Genomic DNA, 23,687 nt, shown 5'->3' on the forward strand with positions numbered 1-23,687 from the left:
GAGCTGGGAGTTCACTCCTCTACACCCGAAGCACCTCCCAGCCTCGGGTGGGGCCTGAGGCCATCTCCTTGTTCTCAGTGACACATCAGAAGTTGAGGTCCCGTGATGTGGATCCGTATACTATGGCCTTCTTGTTGGCCAAAGGATCTAATCCACACATTACCATGTTCCCTTCTTATCACCAAGAAAAATCAAACCTTCCATGGTTGGTTTTAATCAGAAGAAAAGGGAGGGCTGGAGAGATGGCTCAGAGGTTAAGAGCACTGGCTGTTCTTCCAGAGGTCCTGAGTTCAATTCCCAGCAACCACATGGTGGCTTACAACCATCTATAATGAGATCTGGTGCCCTCTTCTGGTGTGCAAGCATACACACAGAACACTATATACATAATAAATAAAATCTTTAAAAAAAAAAAAAAAAGAAAGAAAGAAAAGAAAAGAAAAGGGAACTCCAAGTGCTAACAGCCTCAAGTCAGGCCAATGGGCTGCTCTGGGGCATCCCAGTCAACAGGTACCTCTTTCCCCTCTGAGTTTCACCGATTACTGGCAGGCAGGAGGCCCTCAGGTGCCGCTGGCTCCTAGCTCAACAGTGAGCGATGCATAGCCTCTGCTTCCATGCTTTCCTGCCCCTATCACTGCATCTGAGACAAGAGAAGAAAATGCTTCTAGAGCCTGAGCTCATGTAGAAAATCTTTATGCACAGCCAAGGACCAAAGGCTCTATTATATAGCGTCCTCCAGAATAACTGGAGCAGCCGACTAAAACAACAGGGAGAGGTGGCCTCGAGGAGTGAGTGCCCACCAGACAGGAGGAGCGAGCTCTGTGTCCCACCAAGTGTTCTGACAGCAAAGGGTTTAGAACCTGGCACAAATGTGAGGGCTCAAAACTACACTGAAGGGGCTGGAGAGATGGCTCAACAGCTAAGAGCACTGGCTGCTCGTCCACAGGACCCAGGTTCGATTCCCAGCACCCATATGGCACATCACAACTGTCTGTAACTTCGGTTCCAGGGGCATCCACTGCCCTCCTCTGGTATCCATGAGTACCAAGCACATAAGTGGTGCACAGACATATGTGCAGGCAATACGCCCATACACACACAAAATAAAGAAAATAAACAACAATCAAACCCAACGAGGTCAGCAAAAGTGCAGGTGTAGTACTACTTCAGCACCCTGCCATCACCCCTGTGCCACCCCGGGCCACTCATTCACTCAAGAAGTCACCAGGAGTAGGAAAAAGCTAAGAAAGAGCGAGGCATGGTGGCACACACCTATGATAGCACTGGGGAGACTGAAGCAAGGAGGATCGTGAGTTCAAGGCCAGCCTGGGATACATGGTAAGGCCTGTTTCAAAATAAGACAATACAGGATCAGCAAGATGGTTTGGTGGGTAAAGTCACCTGCCACCAAGCCGGATGGCCCAAGTTTGATCCGGGACCCAGTTTGAAGGAAAGGACCAACTCCTCCAAGTTATCCTCACGCTTCCACGCTCATGCCGTGTGTGGCACATTTCATCACACGAATGCACACACACAGAGACAAATAAGTAAAAATGTAATATAAAAATTTAAAAAGACGAAAAGGCTAAATGTTCTCTCTGTAGAGCACTGTTTGAAAGATAAGGATTGTTTCTCCCTTGTAGCAGGGAACAAAGGCTAAAAGAATAGAGAATTAAGCTTAGGGAAAAAAATTCATAAAATAGACAATGGAAATAAACGCCCACTGGAGATAAGCAGGGTCCTGACCCTCGACCCACACTCTTGGACCACCTGGCATTCAACATTCACAGCCTATGTGCTTTGACCTGGTAGATTCCTTCCTAAAGAGAAGCCCGGAATGAATGCCCGAGTCCACTCATCCCCATGGCCTGTGAAAAGTAGATGCCTATTTCTTTCCAGATTCCACTAGTAAAGAAAAGCGGCTATTCTCCTAAGTCTCCCAGGCTACAGGCTGGACTACTTTCAACACACAGCAGAAGACTCTCCTGAGTCCCTGCAGGCAAGCGGGCTGGGTAACTCAATCAGCACCGGAGGACAACCTACTCCCTGCCAAGCACCTACTGTGTGCTGGAAGTATAATGGTCAACAAGTCCTTTGAATGCAGACAGCGTGGACACAGATGAGCATGTCAGCAGTTTCAAAGACCTAACGGGCTAGAGAGATAGATGGCTCAGTGGTTAAGAGCACTGGCTGCTCTTCTACCAGACCCAGCACCCATGTGGTAGCTAACCACTGCCCATAATTCCAGTTCCAGGGGATCTGACACTCTCTTCTGGCCTCCATGTGCACTGCACACATGTGGTATACAGACATACACATAGCCAAAACACACCTTATACACATGTGCACACGTGCTCATGCATACACACACACACACACACTTTCAAGACCTAGAAAAAAGACTTCTAGTTTTCAGGGTCGGGCAAGGCTTCCAGGCAGACAACAGCATGTAAAGATCCAGAGGTAAGAAAGCATGTTTCTCAAATTCTGAATGTTTTGTGGTTAAGCTTACTGGAGCTGGTTTCCAGAGAGATGGTGCTGGGGGTGAAACAATGTCATTTTCTAGGCCAGATGATTCACCAGCAACCCCAGAGAGCGAAGTCAGAAAACGCCAGACACCCACTCTACCTTGTGTTTTGTGCAGGGAACCCCAGAGAGTCTGAGTCAGTGGTGGAGTCTTCTAAGAAAACCCCACTAGCTTGCTTATAGCCTGACAGTCACCCACTTCATCCAAACCTGAAAGATGCATACAGCACCCAGCTCCCAGTGCAAATGGGAAACATCTGCTCCCACCAAGGCGCGAGCACAGGATGGAAAGTGGCAGGGCAGTTATACCATGGAGCTGGGCTAGCTCAGAGGACGCGGTGCGAGGGTGGGGTGGAAAGTGGCAGCCTCGAGGAAGGCAGGAAGGGAGCCCTGGGGATCTGGAGACGGGGTCAAAGAACAGCAGGGCAGCTCAGCCCGGTCTTGCTAACTCAGCAGGCTGAAGACCTGCAAATCCGCCAGGTTTGGGGCCGGGGGCCAAGAGGGTATACCCAAGAGTACTGGCCTGAGCCTGCAGAGATATGCCATGGCCACTATCATTGTACTTGAGTGCCATGTGCTATGGCTACTATTTGTGTTAACCCCAAAACAGTCCTGAAAGGACAGCATCATCTCCTCCATCTTCTAAACAAGAAGATCGAGGCTGAGTCAGAGCCTCAAGGCTGCCCCCAGCCTGCTGCTCCCTCCGCCCACCTCCACCTTAGCACCCCAGCACTCCCCGTGTAAATGTTTCCCCTCATTTGCTGACTGACTGACGTTAACTGCTGCAGGAGATCAGCTAAGATAACAGTTTTGGTTTCTACAGATAGATGTCTTTCTTAGTAATTCTATGTTCTGTTCTCCTCTGACTTTACATGCTAGGGTGGGACCACGAACTCCGCTTTCCCTGGTTTTCTGTTTAAAAACGGGTCATTTCATAAGCATGATTACAGGGCTGTCACATTTGTGAAAACAGCAGTTTGAACATGCTATCAGTGGTCCCCCTGTCCATCCAGGGGCTCACCCAAGAGGCCAGCTCTGGAACCCTCCTGGAAGTTCTGCCTCACATGAAGACAGTGATTTATTACTATTTATATTATTTAGACAGTCAGAATAGCCTTCCATGGCACTACCATGGAATCATGTACAAAACAGCTCATGTGTGGGAACATGGGACAACCTCCACTATCCATGCCCCACCTGACGGGTAGGAAGCAGGTTCACAGTCTGGGATGGGGTTTCGTTAGCTTTCTTACCCACAGAATGTGATCACACATGACACCCACCAGGCACTGAAGTAATCCTGCAATCCCCTATTTGTTTATTTAGCCATTCAACAAACATTACCAACTATACATCATCATGGAATGGTGCAGGGGTGCTCCAAGTGCCCCTGACTAGCTGCACCATCCCCCATCCCAGTGTCTCCCTGTCTTCCCTATCAAACCTGTCCTATGCCTCTGAATGTCCTGATAAAACCACACAGAACAGAAGGCAGCTGTCCCCAGGTTATGCACAACAGTTTGTAACCACAGGAGCCCTCAGGACACCCTCACCACCCCAGCCTGTTCCTACCAGCCCAGGGCCGCAGAAGTTGACAGAAAATTCACCAAGCAAAGAATAAGAGGAAAGAACATCCCCATGGTTTGCCCAGGAGAAGATAGATGAGGGGCTGTGCAGCAGGAACACATCCAAGTCAAGGGACCTTCCAGCACCAGACAGAGAACTCTAGGCCCAGACATCAGGGGGAAAGACAGCGACCTTTGACAAACAACATCTCCTCCTTCAATCTCCTCTTCCGACTCGGCCGGTGGCAACCACAGAGAGTAGAACTTCTAGAAGCCATGGCGGCGGTGGTGGCTGAGGCTCTCTCTGGGCTCCACCACTCCAGGAAGTTTACTAAACAAAGCCTGGTTTCCAAGCAGGCCCTGCTGGCCAGAGGGCTGGCCCTGGACTACTGCGCTGGCCCCGGGGGTTCTGGGAACCAAGTTCTATCCGTTCCTAGGAGGCATGGCATGGGCTTCTCAGTGTTCAGGCCACCAAGCCAGCAATGCAGCCTGGCAAAGGGACACATCTCTGAACTAGCAGGCAGCACGGAAGTCAGGAGCAAGCTCACAGACCCTCAGGACATCAGGAAGCTATCCTGAACTGCTCTCAAGAGTCAAACAGGGGACACTAGAATGATCAAAACTCTGGTAAGAGTGGGGATTTTAAAAACTTACCATATTAGCTATTTTCTCACTGCTGTGACAAAGCACTCGGGGAAAGGCACTTGACAAAGGGTGCATTTAGGTTCGTGGCTTGAAGGAATGTGCCCCATCATGGAAGGGCAGGTGTGGTGGCCGGAGGAGGCGGCTCGCATGCTGCATCCGCACTCGGGAAGCAGACTTTATTCAGTCCCAGACTCCATCCCATAGCATGGCACCAGCCCTACTCCCTCTGAAAATGCACTCACAAACACACGCAGGGGTTTCCTAGGCGGTTCCCAATCTAATCAAGTTAACAAAGATTAACCATTAACTCTTACATTCTCTCTCCTCGTTCAAAGAACTTCAGGTTTTTACAATCTATGGTCAACAAGTAAAGGTGCCTCTCACCAAGCCTAACAAGTTGAGTTTGATCCCTGGGCCCCCACGTGATGAGAGGAAAGAACCGACCCCTTAAAAGTCGTCATCGGATCTTTACATGTACACTGTGGCACATGGACACACAAAGTAAATGTAATACACAGACAGGGTTAGAAGGAAAGGCCTGGATAGATGAAATAAAAACATGGGCAGGCTGGCTAAAGGACAAGGGAATGGCTTGGCAGCCCCATGGAGACTCTCAGCAGCCCCACCACTCCACAGCAGGACCACAGGCCAGCAGCCAGGAAGGAAGAGGGTCCTTTCAGTTCTGAGGAAAGCAACCTAGGTAAGAAAGCCAATCGTGACAAGCAGAGCCAGGCCCTTGCAGGGTTGCAGGAGGCAGCCAGTGAGCTAAGCACACCTGCCTCACTAACCCAGTTGGCTGTGCAGAGCTGCTCTGTGTAGGCTGTTGGGGGGAGGTTTCCGTAGGATCCAGGAACTTCAGGGCTGTCCCCTGAGAGGGTAAAGAGGTGCAGCTGCTCCAGAGCCAGCCTCCCAGCAGGGCTGCTTCCCACACATCTCCAACCCAGAGCCCCTCCCACCTCTGACACCCCTCTTCACCTCTATGGTCAGGATGGAGAATGCCCCCCAAAAGCCTGTGTGTTGAAGGGCTGATCCCCGAGTGGAACTGCTAAGAGATTAAGAGATGGGAGCTAATTGGAGCTCTAAAGTTAGATCACTGGGCATGCCTTGACCCTGGTCACTTCTTCCTCTGCTTCCTCACCCTAACTGTGGACAGTTCTGCTCCAACATATGCTTCAAGGCCTCAAAGCAACTGAATTAAGGGCTGGCTCATCCCAACATCATGATCCAAAACAGACTGTGCCCCTCTCTGTATAAGGTGATTATCTCAAGTATTAGTTCCATGACAGAAAGCAAGCACAACCTGCCTTCTCTACTAAGAGTTCACCAAAGCCTTGCCCAAACACCACCTCTCCCAGGAAGCCCTTCTGACTTGCCTGGGTAGTTATGCCCTCTGCACACAGAAGCACGCTGGCATGACGGGATACCCATCATTATGGATTCTCCTCTATCACCTTCCTGCTCAATAAACACTGGAGGCTTTTTTTCTATGGCTCCAGGGCCCCTGGATCCAGTACAGGGAGCATCTGAACAGCAAATGCTGAAGAACAGGTTTGGGCTGAGCTGCTTCTGCAAGGCTCCAGCCAAGGGGCAGCCAGCCAGCCAGGATGAAAAAAGACTCAAGGGCATTTGGGTCTTCTTGGGAGGGACAGAAACCAGGCCTCGGGCTTCCTTAACCAGAGCAGCAGACACCACAGGGTCCTACGCTTGGCCAAGGAGCAAAGGATAGGTATAGATTGTTCTGAGCCTTCCAAGTGCTCAGCTGCTGCTGGAGACCTATCTTCAACCACCATTCGAGGAACACTTGGGACCAATGGCCAGACCACAGACAGCTGGTCCCAGGAGTTGCAGCTGTATTCAGACAGGTCCCTGCAGAGCACACATATGGGGTTGCAACCCCTTCCCCCGAATCTGAATTGACATTTAGAATGAGTTTAGGACTGGTGGTGGCCAGTCCTGCTTGGAACCTATGGCCAAATACTCACAAACATAGCCATCTGCATAATGTATGGTTTTAAACACTTCGCCTAGGAGACCCCCGTCCTGCGTGTCTCTCTCTGAACAGGGCCTCTGCACCTCTACGGCTCCTTCCCTTCTATTCTAGCTAATGCAGATGCAATCAGCAATTTATGAGTATGTTAACCACCGCTGCGCTTGGATACAAGCCTTGGAAGGAAAAACCAAGCTCTCTTCCAGACCGTTCTATGCTGCGTCACAGAAATTAATTTGCTAACACTCTGGCTTCTTGTCAGACAAACCCCGTCTTCTGTGTGTGTGGCACTGTGACAGGCCTAGCTGCCGAGATACCAGAAGTGTCGTACACACCACGCTACCTCATCTTACAGCCGGAGCTGATGTGGGGCCTTGATCTTCACAAGGCTTCTCCAGAGCGCTCTCACTGGCAAACCAAACAAACGGGCTTGATGGCTGTGCAGCTGGCAAGACGGTGTGGCTCTCTCTGTGGGCCATCTCTGGCCCAAGGAAGACACAGCTGTTACAGAGCAGGGACTAAACATCACCCGGACGACCTTTTTTATGTATCCAAGTCTGTGGTTAAACAGCTGTAGGAAGCGGGCTTAAAGGAGTAGCGTATGGAGAGACAGGAAGAGACAGGGGCAGGCCTGCAGCACACAGGCTGTGGTCGCTGAGTGCCCATTTCATGCCAGACCCTGATCTAGGCACTCATATAAGAGACTGTCTACTCAAAGGAGCTAGGGGAAAGGGGAAACAGGATGGGATAAATGGGACAAGGAGGCCAGGAGGGCCTCGCTGAGGAAGCTCAATAAGCAAGCAAGGACTTGACAGGCTGCCCCCATGGGTGCCTGAGAGAGGAGGGTAGCAGGCAAGAGCGGAGCAGTCCGTGGCGCCAGGAGGGTACGTCACAGTGGATTCCACACTATTTGGGATCAGAGACCTTGTTCCACTGTGGCACAGGCGCCAACAACACAAAACTAACCTCAAGCAGCAGAATGCTATGATCAACAGTGTGGCGTGAGCCTCTGCCAAAAAAGCCTCAAATGTGCCCCTCATGAGATGCAGGAGACAGAATGAGTGAAAAAAGCAATTCTCTCCACCCCAGGGCAGCCACACAATTTTAAAAAACACCAACTCTGTTCTTCATTGAAAACGAAACATAAAATGCTTCACACATCTATTTTTAAAATTTAAAGCCAAAAATACGACTCCATAAATAACGTCTGGGATTTGTGTTTGCATGCTCTTGCTGGCTGATGCCTCCTGCCATGCCCCCTGACTCTCAGAACCCCTCAAGAGCCCTGTCAAACCTACCCATCCATGCATTGTGGGGAGGCCACGTCTGCTCTCAAAGGCAGCCTGCTGAGGCCCCTGTCTAGCATGTCATTCAGCCCTGCTTAGGCCGCGGAGCTTTACTATCCGATGCTCAGTGTGTCACCTCATCACATCCTTGGAACTGGAACCAGAGCCTCTGAAATGGGCGAGCACTGATTTTGGTATCACAGTGGGGCCCTGGGACTACTCACCTCCCCGGCTGACAGACAATGAAAAGCAGCTACCCCTGATAGACTGAGGTGAGGGTTACTCAATTCTGTACGCTTGTGGGGAAAAGCCCTGACGTAAACTTTACACTTAAATTAGGGGGGGGAATTCAACGGTATGCAAATAAAGCCGGGTTTTGGTTTTGCTTTTAAAGTAGGGCTGGCAAGATGGTTCAGTATTTATCACCAAGCCTGGTGACCCAGGTTGGATCCCTGGAACCTATAGGGTGGAAGGAGAGAACCAACTCCTGCAAATTGTCCTCTGATATCCACACACACATGCCATGGCGCATGGGCCTCGGCGGACCCCCACTCCCAAAATAATAAATAAATAAATAAATAAATAAATAAATAAATAATGTGATTTACGGAGAATCGACTTTTCTGTGGGTATTCTGGTTCAGTGCCACACAGGAACGAGAACTTGCTTTCCCTGACATGGACAATCTGTCTCTGGTAGGATTGAGGGACCCTAAGGAAGAGAGAGAAAAGGCATCCAGACTTGGGGACAGCAGAGAGAGGAGGAAGTGGCATGGATGACAGGGTGGTTGGGCAGGTCAGGAGAATGTGTTTATTACACTGATCCATTCACCGCTGATGTTTTTCTCAGCAGCATGCTCCAACTATGTGGCCCCAAAGGGTTGAATGTTGGCAACTGCAGAGACAGGGCGTGAGCTATGGAGAGGATCTCAGGCCCCAGAGAGCCTCTGCTGCCGATCAGCTGCTCTGCTCATCAGCCCAGTGACAAGGGTGTGTGCATAAATAAATTCCTCACCTATAAATGGAATGACATCAACACACCCCAGAAACACTGTCATTTCCACACTTCAAATTGCGTTCAAAGGCTGGCACTGGAGCAGGCATTCTGTTCTCCAGCTCCTCTGCTGCCCTCAAAGCAGACAGAGAATGGCAGCCCTTGATGGCACAGCCAACCTTACAAGGTATACCCCTCTATCTCCCGGTTAACACCAGCCCCTCATCAACCTAGAAAGCAACACAGTTCTCAGCAAAGCAACGCTACTTCCCCAGCATCACCATACAAGTCTCAATGGACCCAACCTTCCCTGGGGTTCAGGGGTGGTTGGACGGACTGCAGGTGGCATTCTCCACCTCTTCTTGGAAGGCCATAAGATGGATTCAGAGCTGGGGTTTGGGGAACCAAACGCTCCTGTTGCTGATGCAATGGAGAAGGTCCTGAGGAGGACCTTGGTTGCAGGAGCCACCAAGCAACCTGGTAGACATGGAAGGGCCACCAGATCATGCTGGTGATGAATGCTCATGGGCTAGTGCCGTGGGTGTCTCTATTTTGGTGTCCAAAAAAAGAAAAGAAAAGAGGACATATTTCAGCTGGAGCCCAGAGAAAGTGTCCTACCTACTTGTGCTGTACAAAGCTGTCTCTGCTGACTCCCAAGGTCATGCCACCGAGCAAACTGCTCTTTTAGAAGTCATGTCCTTGGCTGGTCACTGGGTTTACTTTTCCTCCAGTCTCACGGCAACTTAGGGACTGTCCCAGTCAGGAGGAAGGAGAGCTAGACCCCAGGAAGGCCAAGGAGCAACCCACAGAGTGAAACTCTTTCTGTACAAACTGATGACTCTCAGGACCCCTGGCCTCAGCCCATCCTACCCTTGTTTGTCCTAACACCTCACCTACTCCAGAGTTCCAAAGGACCAATGAACAAGGAGCCAGCACGAGGAGCTCTGACCCCCAAGTACATCCTGAGTGCTGCAGTGTGACCACGTGGAAGGGAGGCCACCCAGCACCATGCCCTGTCACCTGGGAATTACCTGTATGCAGGAGTGAAGCTGTGCTGTGACAGAAGGTGCCTGGAGCATTGGCCACTTTATAGACCTACTGAGTCCCAGACCAGAGGGTCTTAGAACCCCGGCCCACCAGGTGCTCTCAGTCCAGTGAGGGACGTGGGACAGGAAGCACTCATGGAACATACACAAACATCACAGGATCCCCGAGGAGAGACACTGGCTCCCCAAAAGGTGCTTGTTTTCCAGTCTAGGGACGTACCCACCACAACAGAACCTGGTGCCATGGTTACAGAAGTAGAGCCTGCAGAGCCCGTCACATTTCAGACTCCCAAAGTCAGACCCACATTCTCAGAAAATACAAAGCAATGGCCCTGTCTGTCTTTGCACGCACATCTGAGGATGGAAAGATTCACTCTCTAAGGGAAGAAATGCATGCTTGGCCTAAAGCCTCAGGACAGTAAGCCACTTTTTAAAGCCTCACCAAAACCATCACATGTCTCACTGTGCTGGCTCCAAGCTGGCAGCCAGAGCTGTGGCTAACAGCTGTCCAAACTGATGGCATTGCCCAGGCACTACAGGAGGTGGGGGTGGGGCGCGTACACTCACCAGACAGTGGGTCTTTGCCAATCATCAAAACATTGGGCAAATTCATTACGATCAGCTGCTGGAGAACTTCCTACAGAGACAAAGAGAGAAGGACACCGTTAAAGAACAGGAGACAAGAGTGAAGAGCCATTAGGTAAATAACAGCTCATCAAGTCACTAGAGAAGTGTGCAGCCACTACATGGCAACCGTGAAGGTCCTAAATGACAGGATGAACCATTCAACTCGGAGTGTAATCATTCTGTCTTGCTCGTCAAATAAAAATGGTGGCTGCATATGCAGAAACTTGCAGGGAAAGATAAATGACATGCTAGGATTAAGCTTCTTTTTAAAAGCTGTACTGAATTATTTTTGTTCCTATAGTTGATGCAGTTAAAACTAAATAGGGAATAAACAATGAGATGCTACCGAGTCTTTATGAGCAGGGGACTGAGGATCTGAGCACGGGATTAGGCTTTGGGGCAAGTTCTAGAAGAGGAGACTTTATTTTTTCACAGGGAGTGATGGTCTAGGAGAAGAAAATGTCCGGTTGCTCAGCCCAGTCAGAGAAAATGGCCTTGGGGACAGCTGCCTCCTAACCCTCAAACAAAGGCCCCTGAAAGAAGGTGGGGCTAGACCAATGGTTATAGCCTCTATCTGTAGGTCTTTTGGGGGTTGTGTTCTGGCCAGTGGTGGCAGCCTTGCCACACACAGCCCTGGTCATTCCCCAGGCTGGGCAGGGATGATCTTCGTCCTGGCTTAGAACTGCTTTTCACAAATCTAGAAAAAAAAAAACAAAACAAAACCCAATTTGGGGCTGGAGAGATGTCTCAGCGGTGAGAGTGTCTGACACGAAAACGTACAGACCTGAGTCTGGATCTCAAATACTCATGTGAAAAATTGAGGCGTGGCAGAGAGGATATTACCACAATGTGTGTGTGTGGCGGGGGGAGACGATGACACAGGACAGCAGTGGGGACGACAATAGGTGAATCTTCAGAGATCACCAGCCAGCCCAGTAGTGAGTTCTGGACTCAGTGAAAGACTCTAACTTAAAATAATAATAATAATAGTAATAATAATAATAATAATAGGTAGAGAGTGATATCTAATAGACCTCTGGCTCCATGTGCATGTATGGGTGGACACACACACACACACACACACCCACACACCCACACACACACCCACACTAAAAGAAAATTCCAGTTTTGTGGAAGACTGGTGAAAGGGGTGGGCGGCAGAGCAGTGACGCCTTGTGCCTTTGAAAAGGGTTTCTCCTGAGACGTAGCCTAAGGCGAATTTCTCTGCCGCAAAAATGGGAGGTGGTGGCTGTGTTCAGCAGGCTTCCCACTGGCATTCGAGAAACAAGCTCAGCACCTAGTGGGCTAGTCTCACAGCGGAGCACCTCAAAGCATGAGGGGAGACACTGGACAGTGGGGACTCTCTAGCACCTGGGCTCACATGTCACCTTGCCAACCACAGCTATGTCATCTCAAACATGCCTCAGGTGGCGACACACAAAACTCTCCCAGCACACGTTCAAACAGCACATCTGGAAAATGGGATTCTTGGGACAGCATGCCCATCCTTTTAGGCAGCGCCCTCCCCGAAGTCCCAGCATCAGGCTGCCCTGGGAGAATAAAACCACCCGTGACAACCGCCTGCATCCCATTCCGAGTCCTGATGGCTTTCCTGCCACCTTGTCCAAATCTCCGAGCCTTCGAGCGCCCTTCTATAAATAAGTATAGGAAGCAATGCTTGCTTCACCATTGTCAAGGCAATCAATCTGTCAAATCCTCCAGAAGTTCTACTTTCATGCTAACACTAAGCAAAATATCATTACAAAGTACCGTTAGGAAAACTGTCTTTAGCTTCATTTAATCAGTACTTCCTAATTTCCCTTAAGAAAGGTATTTATTTATGCAATGGAGAAAAAAAATGTTTTATGTCACAGTGGTGCAGGTCAATAATTTTAGCATTCAAAAGGGTGAGGCATGAGGACTGCCAGCCTGGGTAACACGGCAAGACCCTGCCTCAAAAAACAATAATAAAGAAACAATATTTATAAACAGGCTTTTAAAAAGTGTTCCCCGTAAGACACCAGGAGTCTCCTAAAACCTAATTCAGTGGGAAAATGCTAAAAGGCCATTAACCAGTTCCCCTAAAGGACCATTCATCACATTACAGCAAGAGCAGGCTCAGAGGTTAACACTGCCAGTCACATGTAACTCGAGACAAACAGTAATTCCAATTTTTCTAGAAGCCCACTTTAAAAAGATAAATAAAAGTGGAAGTATTTTCATAATACTTTAAAGCCACTGTATCTAAATGTAATCATTTAAAACATTAAGATAAAAATTATTATTGAGGCATTTTGTATTTTTTCAAGGGATCTTTGAAATCTAGAGTACATTTTACACTTAGATCACTCCTCAATTTGTATGCACTTTGGGAAAACTGGAATTGTACATAGATTTCATGAATTTTACAGCTGAATAAGTAGATTTCAATTCCCTAGTTGTTCCAAATGCACTTAAATGGATACCTGGGTTTTTTTTTATTCAAATGAACTAAAATAGCAATTCGTATCCCCAGACATACCAGCCGCATCTCCAGGCTCTGACAGTCATGGATGGCTACAGGATACCCACAATGGGTGGCAAGGTACTCGGTGGCCCGTGAGTTCCCTTGCACCTTTGACCTCCCCCAACAAAAGTCCAGTAAACGTGTCGAGGCTCCTGCAGCGAAGGAGCCTCCCTCCAGGCCAGGCCCTCAGCCTAGTGGGGACGTGAGCAGGGTGCCGACGAGAGGCCCCTCTGCCTGGCACTCAGAACAGAAAGCCACTGTGAAGTGGCTGCCACAGTCTGCCTGGGACACCTGGTTCCACCCAGGCTGGCTGCGAGGAGCAGGGCTGGCTGGCCGATGCTGGAGTGCAGCCAGTGCTGAACTCTCCACAATCCCCCAGACCCAACCACCGCGAAATACCACAGCTGCATCCTGATGTGGGGATGAGGGACAAGCTTTAACAAAGGCTTGGGCTTGACAAGTTGTCCTTCCAGAAAGCATCCCTGCCCCATGACCCGTTCAGAGGGGCGGGTACGACTTGGTACCCTCCGCACTGCATTTTAGATCTGCCATCACAGCCCTGCATAAGTCCTTTTCATAAATGAAAGTGGACTAAATCCAATCCTGGGATGGCCCACTGGCAGTTAACTGCTAGAAACAATCCCCCAAATCTGGGTCAGAGGAGGGTGTGTTTGCATCCTGCAGAGGCAGCCTGAGCCTGGGGGGAGGGGGGGCAGGCAGGCAGGAGAGTACTTAATATTCTAATAGGTACCCTTTCTACCATCCTATTCTGGGCTTCAGATCCAAATACAGGCTCTCATCAAATGCTCAAGACCAAGGGGAGCAGCCAAACCCTCTCCAGGAGTGTCTGTCACACCAGCCTTGATGGGCCCCAGGGCAGCAACTGGGCCTGTACTACGAACAAGCCAGAACCTCAGCCTCTCTGACTGTCAGGAGGCATAAGGTGGCTAGTCTAAGGTCTGTGGTTTACAGCAGTCCCCGTAGGAGTTAAGAATACACTAGGCATGGTGGCTTAGGTCTATAATCCCAGCCTTTAGGAGGCTGAGGCAGGAAAACTGCCATGAGTCTAAGGCCAACCTAGGCTTCATAGCCAGATCCTGCCTCAAACAAAGAGTTCCAAGAACTGAACGAAAGAGCAAGCCGAGGCAGACAGTGGTGGCGCACACCTTTAATCTCAGCACTTGAGAGGCAGAGGCGGGCAGATCTCTGAGTTCAAGGCCAGCCTGGTCTACAGAGCAAGTTCCAGGACAGCCAGGGCTACACAAAGAAACCCTGACTCAAAAAAAAAAAAAAAGCCGAATGCACATCTAATGAGTGGATCCTGTTAGATGCACGTTTAGCAGATAGGTTAAAAACCTTAAGAGAGACCCAAATACAGAATGTTCTATATTACAGCAATCAGGATTTCACCAAGTTTTCCCAGTATTTTCTAAAGATTCCACAATACTTACATCAATTTAAAATAATCTAACCCCCAATGTATAGCTTCTCATGCAGAAAACATACCACAAGAGGCATTCATCTACCAGGCATTTGAGTTATGCACCTGCCAGACCCAGTGAGAGGAAAAGAAGTTATCCATTATCCACCCGTCCTGAGAATTCATGTGCATCGAGGTATAGAACATGTGAGGTCCTGGGTTTGAGTTGAGTCACAGGATGAAATGCACTGTCAACAAACAAATTACCATGGCACCTCAAGCCTCAGCTAGAAGAGCAAATGCTGGCTAGTCCAGGAGAACCTCAGGTCCTGGAGAAGAGGGGTCCTGAAACCAGGGATGGGGCAGGTGGAGGCTCTAGGGGAGGAACCTCCCAGGACACAGACAGTTTGAAGGCAGGAGCTTGTGGGTGGGGAACCCCAGAAGAGCACTACGCATTGGCAGAGGCCAAGCTGGAGTCTCCCTGTGAAGTTTAACCAGGCTTATCAGTCTTCGCCACACATTTGGACGGGAGAATCCTTTTCTGTACAAGTAGAAGAAATGGAAGGTACTGAAAGAGTCAGGACAGCACCAGGCCAGGCATGGTGTCACTTGCCTGAAGTCCCAGAACTCAGGAAAAAGAGACAGAAAGATGAGCACAAATTCAAGCCCTGCCTGGGATATATAGTAAAGCCATGGCTCAAGAAACCAAAAACCAAGCCAGGCGTAGTGGTGCACACCTATAACCCTAGCATTCGGGAGGTACATGCCTATAACCCCAGCATTTGGGAGGTTGAGGCAGGAGGATCACTGTGAGCTTAAAGTCAGCTTGGAATTCACAAGTGAGTTTAGGCTATAAATAAGACTGTCTCTAAGAAACAAAACGAGGAGAGGGATTAGGATAAAACTACTTTTATATGCATGTGTGGAGGTTAGTGTGGGATTGCTAGATCAAGAACAATGATTTCAGTCGGGGTTTGGTGGCCCACACCTTTAATCCCAGCATGCAGGAGGTAGAGGCAGGTGGACCTCTGTGAATTTGAGGCTAGTCTGGTCTACAGAGCAAGCTCTAGGCCAACCAAGACAACACAGTGAGAATCTGTCTTCAAAATCAAACAAAAAAAAAAATGATTTCATGAAAAATGGAAAGAACAGCCCACAACCACCACCAGCTGAGTGAAACTTTTTTTTTTAAATGTGTATGGGTGCTTTGCCTGCACATATGTATGTGCACCACATGCATGCCTGGTACCTGTGGAGGCCAAAAGTGGGTGTCAAATCCTCTGGAACTGGAGTTAGAGATGGCTGTGAACCACCATATATGGGGTGCTCACAAAGAACTTGGGGTCCCCTGAAAGTGAGTCAGTGCTCTTAATGGCTGAGCCACCTCTCTAGCACCCTGAAACTGAATCCAGAAGGAAAAATAAGAGCTGCCGCAGCTAAGGGCATCGGTCTGGAGCTCACTCTCTGTAAGAAGGGAGATCCCAAAAAGTTAAACACCCTGTACGGGCAGCAGGAAAAAAGTGATGTTCTTGGTTGCCAAGGAGATGAGGATGGTTCATGCAGCAAAACAGGGGCTTTCTACAGAGGCAAAACAAGACCACAAAGAATGTTCACATTGACCTACCCAGACTCTCAGTCAGAGTCAAGACTAAAAGGCAGGAACATGAATGGCATCAGCTTTGTGCGAGCTGCTTGTACGCCCTGCAGGTCTTGCCTGAGTTCAGATACTCATAGGACACACACTGCAGACCTGGCTGTGGCTGAGAATGGCAAGTAGGCAGTCACAGCAGAGCAATCGGAGTGCCGTCAAGGCCTTCCCAGGGGCAAGGGGCTTCTGGCCTAGGCTGAGTGGAGGATGCTTAGGAGCTTGACAGGTAAAGGACCAGCTGAGAAACATCTAGATGTTCCAGGTAAGCAGCAGATCAAGCCCCAGGTTACTGAGCAGCACATTAAAGGATGCACATGTTGCTCTTCCACTGAGATACCCTTCTACACAAAGCCCAGCAACACTGGCCAGGGCCCTCTCAGCTCCCAAACCTCATCCAAAGCAGCAGTGCCCACGATCACATACAACATTCTCTCTCTCTCTCTCTAAAATTATTCATCCTCCACTTCCATGGGACTTCCACATTTCCTTGTCAATCAACTCCCCACTCAGGCATCAAAAAGCCTCTAATAGTGGCAGTTGGGAAAATTGAATCAGAAAATATTCCTAAAGATTTGCATTAAGGCTCCCTTACAAAGCCTCTTTTATGTAGGTGTCTTCTCTCTCCCCCATACTGATGAGAAACCAAACCCCGAAGACCAAATGCTTCCCTCTGCAGAGTTATCTCCCATGCCTTTCAAACCTGGCACAGTCTCACGCTGTTTCCTTAAGATTCACAGCTTGCAACTGTCAGCGAAAGATGAACTGTTCCAAAGGGGGAGGAAAAAAAGGAATAGTTCAGAGTGTTTTGTAATTTCCCATGAAAACGTCTATATGTGGAATACTGAATATAAATGTGAAAGATACGTTCCAAAGTGAATCTATGATGCGGGCTTGAACATACTGTGCTTTCTAAACTGTAAAGTCCCAAGTGTGATCATCTTAGGAGCAAACTAAGCAAAACAAAGGTTCCTCCTCAATTCCCAAACCACAGTGGTGACAGCCCACAGGAAAGGCCTCATTAGTGTCAGATGTCTACGAACACCATCAGGTCCCACCAGGAAACTTCTCTAGGAACTACAGGGCACCAACTCCACCCAGCGTGGCAGGAACAGAGCCCCAGAGAGACCCTGAAGTTGGGAGAAGTATGACATGGGTCTTTTGTGGCCTGACATTTGTGCCACCAATCTACATTCTTCCTAGTGCTACATCTCAAAATCTCTCGCCTGGATTTAGCCAAGATAGTTCCCAGAACACACTTCAACAACACTGTCCAAAACAAAAGCTGCCCTTCCAACATGGCTCTTGTACCTTACCAATCACTTCATGATTCTTACTAGAAATACCCAGCCATAGAGAGGTTCCTGTTCCTCTTTCCTCCTACCATTCCTATGTGGTGTCCAGGACAGGAATCGCCAGCACACACAATCGGTGAGACCTGCTATGTGGTGTTGCTCAGGGATTTCATTCATGGGAGGAACCAGAGTGAGGGGCAGGGCTGTCCCACACCACAGTCTCCCCATGGCCCAAACCAGGGCTTCTCCGGCAGCTGACACCTGCTTCATACCTTCACTACTGACTCATGACATTTCCAGCCTGCCATTTCAGTCCAGGCCAGCATGCCTCCCACATTGCCACCCCTGAGAGGGCAATAGGGATTTGACCCCAAAATTGTGAGCCACAGAGAGCTTTTGGGGACTGTTACCGCTAGGACCACAATTTTCTAATTTAACTGCAGTGAAGAAACATAAAATGGTGATTTATCCATGACACCTGCTCAAGGCACGACCCAGGGTACCAGGAGCTTGTAATTCCATCTGCTCAGGGGCCTCCAGTCCTAACCCAGCCCCTGCTGACTGGGGCAGGAGTCCTGGTACAATCAGTGGGTAATGAAGTGCTTTAGTGTGAAGAGGCTGCCATGGAGCGCTGCTGATAGACTCAATCCATCTGTTCCGCCTCGTTTCAATTAATCCAGGGTCCCCAGGGCCTGAAACCAGCCCGATCTGAACAAGCATGGCAGCACAGGTTTCCCTAATTAGGCCAAGCTGTGTTCTAGGATAAGGCAATTTTAAGGCCTGTCTGAGGTTACCAAGTCACCAGAAAACCTCCTCCAACAGAACAGAAACAAACGCCAGCTCGTTCCCTATGGACAGAAAGACAGACAAATACCTCTGAGCTGACTGAAAAGGAGAACTGTGGGGGAGGAGTCCCCCCCCCCGAAAAAAAAAAAGCCAGCACCACCAATAAGGGCAAACCAGCTCCTCTCTGAGCCACACTCACCTGTAGCGGAACAAGACTCCAGCTTCTAAGGGGGGGGACACCGAATACACAACACACGGCCCACCTTCCTGCATCAGGAGCCCAGAGCTTCCTGCTATGACAAGCAAGCAAGTATACACACACCAGAAAGAGCCCAAGGAACTCAAGATGGATGGGCCCAGAGGACATTTCAAGTAACCCCAAGAAACACCTGCCCTTCCCCTTGGCTGCTCTGTGGGCAGTTGTCTGTCTAATGCCAGGGAATCAGGACAGGGTGAAGGTGCCTGGGGAATCCTGTATGAGATGAACACATGTCTGGTCATGAGAAACCAGAGGGGGACTTTGGGGACCAACTTCTCTAATGATGTCATTAGCAACCACAAGTGTAGGGGCGGCGGGTCTCATCCATGCACAAAGTCCAACCAACATCAGGAGATAGGAAGAATTGACTATTTTTTTTAAAGTCTTATTTTTAATTATGTGTATGCATGCCTGTGTGTGGCCAGGCGCCTATGGAAGCTGGAGGTGTTGGATCCCCTAGGGCTGGAGTTACATGTACTTGTTAGCCACTCGATGTGTGTGCTGAGAACTGGACTTGGTCCTCTGCAAGGGCAGTGCCCATTCTTAACTGGTGAGCCATTTCTCCAGCTCCAAGAATCCAGAATCAAACCACAACAGCCTTATGGATTACCTATAGAGCCAGAAAACAAGCCCAGAGTAGAAAAAAAGGGAGGCCTAGCACCACATTTGGGTCTAGAAGCAGGTCCCACTGGACCCTGCCTTAGGGCTCTTTTTACCACACCAGAGCCTTTTGCTCACTGACAAGTGAGTGTCTGACAAGGGCCCACTTCGCATCAGGACCAGCTTCCTGGGAAAGGGAGGAGGACTTCCACAGCTGAGACGAGAGAGCTGTCTTATACTTCAGGGCTGTCCCGTCCTCTACCCACCAACACTTCCACTGTTAGCTTACTGGACAGCATTGCAGTACTGGAGCTAGGACTAACATAAGGAGCCCAATCTTAGAAGCAGGAGGAATCTGACTGCTATCAATCAGGCCGTAGAACTCCCTTCTTTGGGCTTCCGGGAAAGGCCCAGACTTTTCCTGGTGAGAAAGCAACAGAGAAAAGAAGGCAAGGCTTCCTGGAGACTGGATTGTTACAATGAGTGAGCCTGGCCCCTGTCAGGGAGCAATGCAGCCTGCAGGGTGGGCTAAGACAAGCGTGACACATGCCATCGGGTGCAGCAAGGTGGTGGCCAGGCGCTGCAGCAGCACCTGAAGAACAACGCACTTCTCCAGACCTCTAGTCTCGTGGGAGGCTCCAGGCTGCTTTCCTGGCAGGAACCTTCTACCCCAGCACTCCACTAACCAGAGCTCAGTGACTGAGGCATGGCCTTCCCCCATCCCAGCAAGTGGCACCTCCCCAACTACTGTGTCCCACCATACCCAGCACACTGCCCTTGGTTCCTTCATTCTTGGGGTTCAAGTCAGAGCAAGAACAGTAGAAAGTGCCCAGGAGCCTCCAGCTGCAGATGGCAGCCCACATCATGCAGCCTGCCAGGACCTGAGAGCCCAAAAGCGAACTGGGCTGCGGGCAGCACACAAATCTACCACTCCACACACCAGGGCAAGCTTAGGCCTTGCCATATGAGTACCTCAGGACAAAGGCCATCTGTGGTTAGCAGTCCCCTGACTCCATCACCCCAGGGCAAGCATCTAGAAGGCAGGGAAAACTAGCAGAAAGACCAGAAATTGTGACATACGTGATTTTATTTAATGCCTGCCTCTCTGCTTTCCGGGTGCCTGCTGGGTGTCACATGCTGCACCTGTTTGGAGATTATGGACGAAAACAAAAACCACACAACCTGCAGGGAGAAGGCAGGCCGGGCTGAGTGTGTGGGTGGGCCTGCTCTCAGAGCCCACGGCTGGGAGGAGGCAGTTCCTCTCCTGCAAGCGCAGCATCCTAACAAAGACAGCTGGCTGCTGAACAGGGGATCCTGCTAGGCTCTGGATATGGTGTGCAATCCCCAAGGTCCCAGCGTGGCAATGTTAGAAGATGGTGAGACCTTTAAAAGACAGGGCTGAATGGGAAGTGATTAGGTAGTTCTCAAAGGACCCCTAAATCTCAGTTGCTTTCTGCCTTGTCATGTGATCTCTTCTGCACCCACTCCTGCCTTTGTGAGACACCCACCCCTCCCCCGTCATCAGGCCTCCAAAACAGCTGCCTGATCTTGGGCTTTCAGTACCACAAACCATGAGCTAAATAAACCTCTTCATAAATTACACTGCCTCAGATGCACTGTTACATAACATACATAATATACATAAAGGATAGGCTCCACGAGAGAGATGGTCCTGATGTGAAATGCTAAAGAACAAGGAACAGGTACCAACCAAGATGTGCAGGTATGTGTGCTGCCTGGGTCTGTGGTACGTTCCCCTCCAGATTCCCAGCGTGACAACTGAGAACCAGATGTGCACAGAGCCACTGCTCAGGGAGTGCCCAGCTATGATTTTAAAAGACTCTACCAGCTTCGGAACGGCTGCCAGACAAGCAAGTGTTCTCCCTAACCCACAGGCCACCAAGCTCTCTGGACCTGGTATGCAATCCAGCCCCCAGCCCGTGCTGGCTAAACCCATGCTGGTGGTGCCCTGGGGTTTTGCTAGGTGTCATTCCCAACATGCTTAGGGGCTATGGATGTTCCCTCCTTCCTACACTGACTTAGAAAAGCCCAACTGTAATGAAGACCCAAGGTCATAGCCCCAGAAAGTGGAGCCCTTGGAGAAATACAGACCACAGCTATTTTGCATAGGGAGAGGGGGGTGTCAATTCCACTCTAGAGGCTTCAAAAACAGAAATGCTCTCTCACAGTCTTCTCCATCCCTCTGGGCCAGGCACAGGAAGGAAGGAGGGCTAAGCAGGATCATCTGCTGGGACGGACACACACACACACACACACACACACACACACACACACACACACACACACACACACACCCCTGCCTAAAACATCAAGGGTAGTTTTTTTTGTTGTTTGTTTTCGTTTTTGTTTTTTGAGACAGGGTTTCTCTGTGTAATTTTGCGTCTTTCCTGGATCTCGCTCTGTAGACCAGGCTGGCCTCAAACTCACAAAGATCCGCCTGCCTCTGCCTCCCAAGTGCTGGGATTAAAGGAGTGCACCACTACGGCCCCGCCCAAGGGTAGTTTTGACTCCCCAGGGCTAGTGGTGATACCCACTGAGAGCTGAGGAGCCTGGTCTGGGCTCAGGGGGGGAGGGAACAGCAGTGGCTGAGCAATGCCTGCTAGACTCAGCCTGTGCCAGGGAGAATGAACGACCAAGGCTGTAGAGAGAGAGAAGCAGAGTGGATAAACGAGCAGGATTATGCGTCCGCCTCCCAACAGCCCCCTCACTGTCCCCTATCCTGTGGGCCAATCTCTGTCAATCAGCCACTTTCCACAGAGATAGGAGTCTGTGGCAAGAGATGACACTTCACCTAGATAGCAAGAAACCTCCATCCCCAAGAACATACTCTCTAGCAGGAAACTGGAGGAAGACAGCTCAGGACAGAGCTGACGACGGGGACCTGTGTGTGTGTGTGTGTGTGTGTGTGTGTGTGTGTGTGTGTGTGTGTGTGTAAAGAAACCAGTTTCACCAGTAATATCTTGGCAGGAAGTGAAATCTCAACAGATGTTATCTGCTCTAGGGCTGCCGTCCCGGTTGGGGGTGGAGTGAGGGTTGGTTGGGGGTGGCTCCACAAACAGTGGCCACCCATCGCTTGCTACAACCTGCTATATCCCATGACACCCACCTACCACCATGCCTGCCCCAACCCAAGCCATCCTAACTCCTCTGCGGGCTGTGATCATTCCCTGTGTCCCCTGCACAGATAACCAAGAAGGTCATGTCTCAAGTGCTAATCCCTGGGAGACACCTACCAAGGGCTGGCTGATCAGGGCTGGCCAAAAGGAGGGTTGGTCTAGTGTGAACAGAGGCCACAGGACCTCAACGAACACTGCCCATCTCCAATGCAAAGGATCCTTTATTTTGAACAATCACAAATCAAAGGGCCCAATAAGCCAGTAACTGGCCAGATACTGCATTATCTCATTTAGTCCTAAATGAGGCAGGTGGAACCAGAGTTAGGTTCTCTGCCAATACAAGATCCACCCCTTTAATTTCAGCACTCAGTGGACAGAGGAAGGTGTATCTCTGAGTTTGAGGCCATTAGGTCTACATAGTGAGTCTCACACCAATCAGTGCCATAGAGTTAGACAATGTCTCAAAAAAGGAAAAAAAAAAAACCACTCTATCCACAGATCCCCTTGACAGCTCAGGGCTGGGGGTGGGAGGGTGTTGTGGAAAAGGAGAGAGGTAAATACATCTATGTCATGGATATCAGGGCCTTGGAGGAAAGGAGGACTGAACAGGACAGGGGAGCGATGTGAGATGCGAGCCAGTTAGAGATGCAGAGTGAGAGCTCCAGGCAAAGGGAAGACCGAACAGGAAGAGCTCAGACAGAAGATGTTTCTGGAAGCCCAGCTACCTCTGCCTTGGGCTCCTGTGGTCAGATATCCCATGCTGAGGAACAAAGACCCCTCTCAGGTGAGCAAAGATTCCCAAGGGGTTTTCTGTCTGGTTTGGGGGCTCAGGTGTCTGGCAATGGCTATCTGGAGTGGTGCATTCAGACGGATCCTGAGTGGGGCTGGAGAGATGGCCCCAGTATTGGCTGCTCTTGGAGAGGACCTGGTTTAGTTCCCAGCACCCATAGGGCGGCTCACAACTGTCTGTAACTCCACTCCCAAGGAATCCAACATCCTCTTCTGGTCTCCTTGGGTACTAGACACATGATGCAGACATACATGCAGGAGAAACACCCATACACATAGAATAAAAATTTTAAATCTTAAAAAGAAAAAAAAAAGAGGGCTGGAGAGATGGCTCAGCAGTTAAGAGCACTGATTGCTCTTCCAGAGGACCCGGGTTCAATCCCCAGCACCCACATGGCAGCTCACAACTGTCTGTAACTCCAAGATCTGACTCCCTCACACAGACATATATGCAGGCAAAACACCAATGCACATAAAATAAAAATAAATAATTTTAAAAAATGATTCAAAGGTCAGATCTGAACTCAGAAGCAGAATGTGCCATAGTTGACCCAATGATGTCTGCGCCTGGAATT

General features: G+C 49.8%; 1 protein-coding gene across 2 annotated transcripts in view; it reads right to left on the reverse strand.

The window, feature by feature from the left end:
- Ccdc88c (coiled-coil domain containing 88C) overlaps positions 1–23,687 on the reverse strand; it is a 126,282-nt gene that overhangs the window by 66,215 nt on the left and 36,380 nt on the right. For both annotated transcript variants that reach the window (XR_008218356.1, XM_052738790.1), the window contains exon 4: positions 10,616–10,685. Coding sequence is in view for 1 of the 2 variants with exons in the window: in XM_052738790.1 (XP_052594750.1) it covers positions 10,616–10,685 (70 nt within the window). In the remaining variant the exon portion in view is untranslated. The remainder of the gene's footprint in view (positions 1–10,615; positions 10,686–23,687) is intronic.

Source organism: Peromyscus californicus, unplaced genomic scaffold, assembly GCF_007827085.1.
Source record: "Peromyscus californicus insignis strain IS unplaced genomic scaffold, ASM782708v3 Scaffold_15__1_contigs__length_86483966, whole genome shotgun sequence".
Lineage (NCBI taxonomy): Eukaryota > Metazoa > Chordata > Mammalia > Rodentia > Cricetidae > Peromyscus > Peromyscus californicus.